Here is an 8,701-nt window from a genome sequence, read left to right on the forward strand (position 1 = left end):
CTGTACCTCCCCAAGGGGCTACTGCCGGTCCCAAGCCCGGGTAAAGGAGAAGGGTTGTTCTTGAGGTTAGCGACCCCATCCCGTAGAAAATCAACTCGCTAAAAAAACGCTAACCAGAAAAAATCATTCAAACCATTCAAACTCTGCCCTGGGAGTAGAAGGAAAAATGACGTCTCATGATGAAAGCCGAGTTCCTTCGGAAGTCATGAGGCCGATGCACCTTCAAACAACCAGAGCGACAATTTTTATAGGTACATGGAATGTCCGGACAATGTGGGAGTCCGGCAGAGTCTTCCAAATTTCTGCGGAAATGAGGAAATACAACCTGGAAGTGCTTGGAATCAGTGAAACTCATTGGACGCAGGTTGGACAACATCGACTGTCTTCAGGGGAACTTCTGTTATACTCCGGTCATGAAGAAGAAAATGCCCCACATACACAAGGAGTGGCATTGATGCTGTCTAGAAAAGCACAAAATGCACTTATAGGATGGGAATCTCATGGACCGAGGATCATCAAAGCCTCCTTCAAAACAAAGAGAGAGGGCATTACAATGAACATCATCCAATGCTATGCGCCGACCAACGACTACGATGAAGACGCTAAAAACCAATTCTACGATAGGCTGCGGTCAATCTTCGAGAAGTGCCCAACCAAGGACCTGACCATTCTAATGGGAGATTTCAATGCCAAGGTTGGAAAGGACAACACTGGATACGAAGACGTCATGGGACAACATGGACTGGGAGGAAGGAACGAAAACGGTGAGAGATTTGCAAACCTATGTGCCTTCAATAAACTGGTCATAGGTGGCACCATATTCCCACACAAAAACATACACAAAGCCACTTGGATTTCACCGGATCACACTACACAAAATCAAATCGACCATGTCTGCATCAACAAAAAGTTCAGGAGGACGATGGAGGATGTGAGAACCAGAAGAGGAGCTGATATAGCATCCGATCACCATTTGCTGGTCGCCAAGATGAAACTAAAACTCAAGAAGCACTGGACAATGGCGCGGACAATGTCACAAAAGTTTAACACGGCCTTTCTTCGAGATGCTGACAAACTCAACGAATTTAACATAGCCCTCAGCAACAGGTTCGAGGCCTTTCATGACCTACTCAATGGAGAGGGAACCACCATAGAGAGCAGCTGTAAAGGTATCAAGGAGGCAATCGTTTCAACATGTCAGGAGGTTCTGGGCCAAAAGAAGCACCATCACAAGGAATGGATCACTGTTGGTACACTGGATAAGATTGAAGAAAGAAGGAACAAGAAGGTAGCAATCAATATCAGCCGAACAAGAGCAGAAAAAGCCAAGGCACAAGCCGAATACACAGAGGCAAACAAGCAAGTGAAGAGGAGCATCAGGACCGACAAACGTAAATATGTGGAAGATTTAGCGATGACAGCGGAAAAGCCTGCAAGAGAGGGAAACATGAGACAACTGTATGATACAACAAAGAAACTTGCTGGAAATTACCGTAAGCCAGAAAGACCAGTGAAAAACAAGGAAGGCAAAGTAATCAACGATATTGAAGAACAACGAAACAGGTGGGTAGAACACTTCAAAGAACTCTTGAATCGACCAGCTCCACTGAACCCACCCAACATCGAAGCAGCACCCACAGACCTCCCAATCGATATTGGCCCACCAACAATTGAAGAGATCGGCATGGCCATTAGACAAATCAAGAGTGGCAAAGCAGCGGGACCAGACAACATCCCGGCAGAGGCACTGAAAGCAAATGTAACAGCAACTGCCAAGATACTCCACATCCTCTTCAGTAAGATTTGGGACGAAGAACATGTACCAACAGACTGGAAAGAAGGACTTCTCATCAAGATTCCAAAGAAAGGCGATCTGAGCAAGTGCGACAACTACAGGGGCATCACTCTCCTCTCAATACCAGGAAAAGTCTTCAACAGAGTATTGTTAAACAGGATGAAGGATTCCGTGGACGCTCAACTTCGTGATCAACAAGCTGGATTTCGTAAGGATAGATCGTGCACAGATCAAATCGCAACTCTACGTATCATTGTGGAACAATCAATCGAATGGAATTCATCACTGTACATCAACTTCATCGACTACGAGAAGGCATTTGATAGCGTGGACAGGACGACACTATGGAAGCTTCTTCGACACTACGGCGTGCCTGAGAAGATAGTCAACATCATACGGAACTCCTATGATGGACTAAACTGCCAAATCGTCCACGGAGGACAACTCACCGACTCGTTCGAGGTAAAGACCGGTGTTAGGCAAGTTTGCCTACTCTCACCCTTTCTCTTTCTCCTGGTGATCGACTGGATCATGAAGACGTCAACATGTGGAGGAATGCACGGGATACAGTGGACAGGCAGGATGCAGCTTGACGATTTAGACTTCGCGGATGATCTGGCTCTTCTATCACAAACGCAACAACAAATGCAGGAGAAAACGACCAGTGTAGCAGCAGCCTCAGCAGCAGTAGGTCTCAATATAAACAAAGGGAAAAGCAAGACTCTCCGATACAATACAATATGCACCAATCCAATAACACTTGACGGAGAAGCTTTGGAGGATGTGGAAATCTTTACATATCTGGGCAGCATCATTGATGAACACGGTGGATCAGATGCAGATGTGAGGGCGCGGATCGGCGAAGCAAGAGCAGCATACCTACAGCTGAAAAACATCTGCAGCTCAAAACAATTGTCAACCAACACCAAGGTTAGAATTTTCAATACAAATGTCAAGACAGTTCTTCTGTATGGGGCAGAGACGTGGAGAACTACGAAAGCCATTATCCAGAAGATACAAGTGTTTATTAACAGCTGTCTACGCAAGATACTTCGGATCCGATGGCCAGACACTATCAGCAACAAGTTATTGTGCGAGACAACAAACCAGATTCCAGCGGAGGGCGAAATCAGGAAGAAGCGCTGGAAGTGGATTGGGCACACTTTGAGGAAATCACCCAATTGCGTAACAAGACAAGCCCTCACATGGAATCCTGAAGGTCGAAGGAGAAGAGGAAGACCAAAGAACACATTACGCCGAGAAATAGAGACAGACATGAGAAGAATGAACAAGAACTGGAAAGAACTAGAAAAGAAGGCCCAGGACAGAGTGGGTTGGAGAAAGCTGGTCGGCGGCCTATGCTTCATTGGGAGTAACAGGCGTAAGTAAGTAAGTAAGTAATTAATACATATATTTCTATTAGATAACTAGTAAGTATTTGGTTTATATTTCTCTTATTATGAAGATTCATTTGACCCATTGAATATTATGGTATGATTTATTATTTTCGAGTTATTTAAATTTATTAGCTACAGTCGCTCACACTCATGGACACTTTTTGACTTGACTTTGTATAGTGGTTATTTTATTTTTCATGGTATGGTGCTGTTGGACTCGCTTGAATATAAACTGGTTATGTTTGAAATACATGATTCATAGAAGGGAAGCCGAGATTGTGTTCTGGATTCAAACGTGTAGGACTAGACGAGAAGAAATAATACGGACTGAGAGTTGACTCTAGGCTGTTCGTTCTGATAGACGCGTCATTGGTTTGGTCCAGAAAATGTTGTACAAGTCTGTATTCTGATTTGCGATCTAGTCACGGGAAAATTGACAGACTATTAAATATAACAATGAGGACCAATGAACCGTATTTTCTCAAATTACATGATGTAAGTTGGGCATGCAACAACAGAAAACACATTATTATGAATGTTCAGCTTACTGAGTTGAGCTTCAATATTATTTCCAGTATTCGTTAACTGTTTCTTCAGTTCCTCTGTGAATTTTCAGAGCAGAATCATACATTATTCACGAGAATTTTGGATTAATTTTATTCATTCTGACAGAGTATCATTGAAAATTTAGTTGACGAATTTGATGCAACTACATGAAAGCTATCAGAACTCAGTGGCTAAGTGAATAACGCGATGACGTTTGAAGTCGACGGTATTGTGATGGAGTGTCAGAGCAAACATCAACTCTGAGATTCAGGTTCATCCAGCTGACGAGTCCCAACTAGGACAAAACGCGCGTCCTGGATTCCACTACCAGCCACTATCCATCTTTGCTTATAACGCTTAAGGCAATATCGAGGCATTAAACACAGTATACACACATGCGAATAAGAGACTTATCATTTGCAGTGCCAAGTATCAATGGGAAGGTCCAACTAGACGGTTACGAGTGGATTTGAACTTCGCCATATTGCACAATCATGTGGCTACCATGACTCAGTAGCTAAGTTCGTAACGCCACTATCCAACTTTGCTTACATGAAAGCGTTTGAAAATGGGTGAATTGTAGATAATCACTAGTCATTCGGTCTTTTCACACAATAAAGTGTTAGTGATATTAATAAACAAAATCGTACTTAAAGGTGGAATATGCCAAACTCACCTTTATTCACATTCACGTTTGTGCGCGGTTCAGCGATGTAAGCACCTTAAAGTGGAATAATAATGATTCTCATTATAAACCTATCAAATTACTAAACGAACAGTTTTCATGTTTACAGTATTTCATTCTCTTATGTCACTTGTACTCTCAGACAGTGTATCATTTTACGAACATTCTTTCACTATTTCATTCAACAACGTTTGTTTCAGTTGTGTTCATTTCCACTGTCGTTTGGGAATACTTGTACTATTATTTTGCATTTGAATAACCATTTACCGATTATAGTTGTGTAGCTAAAAGACTTCAAACAATATTGTTGGATGTTATCTCATAAATAGTTTGAAATTGTTCATTCTAAATATCAGTCTGTTATGTTGTCAATAATGAACGATGATTTTAATTTATCTGGTTCGTTCAACGTTTGAGATATTATAGGATGCCTAGTTGATAGGTCAATTGAAGTTACCAGTGGGTTTACTCTACTGTTTTTGTTACGTTTACTAGAAAAGGGTGAAGTATGTAACATTACTTTCGACGTCGTCAAGAATTTCTCTCTCTTTCCACTTCTTAGAAATACTTGCTCGTAATCGTCCACCCCCTGTGAAAGGAATAATTTATGCAATAAGCATTCAATTAAATCTCGTCAGTTATTGAAAAATTATAGTGGATAAAAGTGATAGACATTATATCACTGTTGGTGAACCATTTAATAATGAACAATTCATGACCAATATTTTCACCTACTGTGAGCAGACGTCAGGGTCACATGTTTAGTAACATTGGTCGTTCGTGAAAATGGCGATAAAGATAAGACAACTATAACACTAGGAAAAGTCGTTATAAATTTTCTGTCACAATATTCGCATTAGATTGTAAATGGTTCACAGTAGTGTTCTCAGTAATTGTGGTTCCGTGCTCTCTGTTTCCATTTTACTTCCCTTAGTTGTAGATGATTTTAATTAATTCGTTATGGCTCATGTCTGTTCCGTATATCTAGTGTTTCCATTTATGTGAAGCTGACCATGCCTGTAAACTGGCGTGAATTCTGAAATTATTACTTCCAGAATATACATATTATTGCTATCATCCAAATGTTAATTCTGAGTGCAAATACATCACACCAAAATTCAATCACTTCGAATACAGTAATCGTTTTTCATCTTTATTGCTTGTGTTATTCGTTAATACGTAGATTTTGCAGGCACTTTTGCTCAGAAGGAAGGCCTCACTTTCGTAAACCACTGTGTCGAATGCAACAACGTTTAAGAGTAGAACCATTGGATATTTACGAGAAGCTGTTTCAAATTTGTTTGCAGTAATTAAAATAATAATGATAATTACAGTCTCTCCGGGGGTCAGCATTTTCATCTCCCTTCTTTGCCTCTTCGTATTCATCTGTTTTTGGAAAACAAAACAAAAATTGTGAGAGTTTATGGTAGCTATTGAGAATCATTTCGTCCATTTACACTATAAAGTCACTGTTTGAAGGTGATCTGTGATTTGAATAATATCTAGTTCAGAGAAACATGGACTGCGCTGAAGGTTTATTTAAGACTGCATGACGGTTTCGTGCAAATCATAAATTTCAGGCTCATATGCATTTCCATGTGCATGAGGTAGTCATCACCTAATTTTATATTTTTTACACATTTTCGTCGTATTGTCAGCGAGAAACAGCTCCTCTAATATATTTCATCCATGAACGAATAAGGAGACCCTGTTCACTTAGCAAGCCGAGGACACCGTACAGATAGAGAGATATGCACCACGTTCTGAAAATTAATTAATAACCATCTCTCACCTCCGAGCAGTGACAATCTGGTTGGGTCAATGTGACGATTTTAAAATGTACAACCAAACAGGTAAGCAAATATTGTTGGCTTTCTTAACACTCAATTAATTAATAACCATCTGAAAGATATTTATGTGACATCATACAAATGATCAACCCTTATTTAGGCATCCAAACATTTCGTGCACTTTTTGGATGTATGTCAAACGAATCTGTATGTACATAGCGATATTTTCGGATATACAAAGATGTATATTAACCTGTTAAGTTTTGTGGACTGTACAATGGAACATTTTGCAAACAAGCTGCTGATCCTTTTCTCCCGAAAACTGTCTAGATCAATGAAAAACTACGTACTTTCATAACTTTGCAACAGAGTGATATCAGTTGCTCCATTTTCTGTAAGAAAAATAGAATAATAAATACGTAGTTAAAAGCAGACGCACATATCCAATACTCCATTTTGAGAAATTCATTGTGTCTGTGTGGTCTCATTGTAAGTACTGTTGTAAAATCTGGAAGTGACATGGTGTGCGGTGTCGTCTATCATTCATTATATAACGACGATCTGACTAGGAGTTGTGCTAATCACAAACATTTCTCTGGTACGTTAGTCTCATTTACAAAGGGAGGTCAAATACACCTGATTTCATAATGAGAGACTTTGTGTTTAAGATAATAAATCCCGTGAGTACAAATCCAAACTGTGCAATTTGTACAGACGAAGAAGTATCACAACAGGACTTACTTGATAGATAATGTACTGCCCACTTTGTGAAGTATAACTTTTCTAATCTCAGACATTCTAGAAGAAGTAAGAAATATCTCAGAAGTACATTCACAGTTGATAATACCACGGTAGATGTATTACAAAGAAAACACAGTGAGAACATTTTTAGAGAATAACAATCATTGTTGTACTAAACTTTGAAGACGTGAAGTTTGAATTTTTTCGAGAGTTTGAATCCCAACAACTTGACTGTTTTCCACCACCCTTTAAACAAATGAAATTCATCAGCGAATTTTTTTCAATAATAAAAGCAATGGACCTGACTTTGTTCATTCTTCAGTTGATAAGGCTGAAACGTCTTCAAGCCTACGTCAATACATGAGAAGCGAAAGCATATCAATGTTTTCATATCAGTCGTTGTAGAATGCAGATGTTTTGAAAGCATTTACTATGCAACTGTGTAAGCTAGTTTAATTAATAAACAAGTTACTTACCTTCGTGATATATCTGTGGTGCTCTTGTGGAACTCGCGCGTGTATATGGTTCAAGAGATAAAACTGAAACCAAAGTCATATAGATTTTTTTCAACAGTAGTTCGAATATTGTTCATAGTTGAATATTACAAATTCTATTTGATAAAGAAGAATCTTTTACGATGTTGATTTGACCAAGTTAATTATGGTGGACACGTGCTACGACAAACTGCGATGAAGTTCATGAAAATGGGTTATTTGCTAGTGTATAAGTGCACAAGACCCAAAACAGTTATTTTTGAGATGAAGTTAGGTAGTCCAGATGTGAGTTTCACATGCATAGCTAATGTGGTAATGATTTTGCAAAATTAGTTAATCAAACGAAAATCATGCCCATCGAAGCAAGAAGTTGAACGTAACAAATTATGCTGTTTGGTAATACGTTAGTGAAGTTTGTCCTGCAGTTGGTCCACAATCACTCGTAACGTCAATTCCATAAACACACGATTTATGAGAAACATCAAGATGATTTATTTGATAAGCATACTTGCATTTAAACAAATTTAACATTATTCTAAATAACTTACATTTTTGTATTGAAGAGTTATAATATGCATCTTTGTAATGTTTAATTCTCGTTTTCAAATGTTCTGGAACTATAATCAAAAATTTGTAATTCGTGGAGGCTTTTCAATTAGTTGTAAGGTGAAGGTATACAAGAATTGACAAACCAGCAATTTATTAAAGTGAAATTTTAAGAAAGACGAGGGTGTGTATATAAACCACCATCCAAATACCGTTAACTTAACAATACAATAGCCTTATTGTGAGTTCGATAACAATAAAACAAAAAAGAAATGAGTATGCAAATTAATTCAAAACTTGAAGACATCATTCGTAAATTGTGAGACATGTAAATGGCTACAAAGTGAACGATTATAGATTCAAAACTGTGCACTTTAAAACGGATAATGATCAATGCAACAAAAAATCAATACTCAGAAAATTTTCGCAATTATAGAACTTGTAAAGTGACTGTCATTCTGTCGAAGTCACTTGGTTATTGTGTGGTCATTTTGTTGACAATTCACACGTTGTATATAACACAGAAATCTGATCAACCTTCTATTTCCATCCCGTTGTATCAGTTTATCAACATGGTCAACTCTTTTCCATATTCATCACAATTCACACATTTGAGCAAATTCTCTTCACATGTATATGATTCAGTGTATTCCATGAAATTTCTCAATGATCCTATGTCTAGCTTGTTTATCACAGAATGACAGTGT

The 8,701-nt window shown here is 38.6% G+C and overlaps 1 protein-coding gene across 1 annotated transcript in view; it reads right to left on the minus strand.

Annotated features, from left to right (window-relative positions):
• Smp_179630 (hypothetical protein) overlaps nt 1–8,063 on the minus strand; it is a gene marked incomplete at both ends in the record, with an annotated part of 25,335 nt that extends 17,272 nt beyond the window's left edge. The window contains 7 exons of the mRNA XM_018792611.1: nt 4,415–4,459; nt 4,944–5,012; nt 5,756–5,809; nt 6,564–6,605; nt 6,955–7,011; nt 7,431–7,493; nt 7,997–8,063. Of these exons, the coding sequence (XP_018644466.1) occupies nt 4,415–4,459; nt 4,944–5,012; nt 5,756–5,809; nt 6,564–6,605; nt 6,955–7,011; nt 7,431–7,493; nt 7,997–8,063 (397 nt within the window). The remainder of the gene's footprint in view (nt 1–4,414; nt 4,460–4,943; nt 5,013–5,755; nt 5,810–6,563; nt 6,606–6,954; nt 7,012–7,430; nt 7,494–7,996) is intronic.
• Between the last annotated feature and the right edge of the window lie 638 nt (nt 8,064–8,701).

Source organism: Schistosoma mansoni, assembly GCF_000237925.1.
Source record: "Schistosoma mansoni, WGS project CABG00000000 data, supercontig 0240, strain Puerto Rico, whole genome shotgun sequence".
In the NCBI taxonomy this organism is placed as follows: Eukaryota; Metazoa; Platyhelminthes; class Trematoda; order Strigeidida; family Schistosomatidae; genus Schistosoma; species Schistosoma mansoni.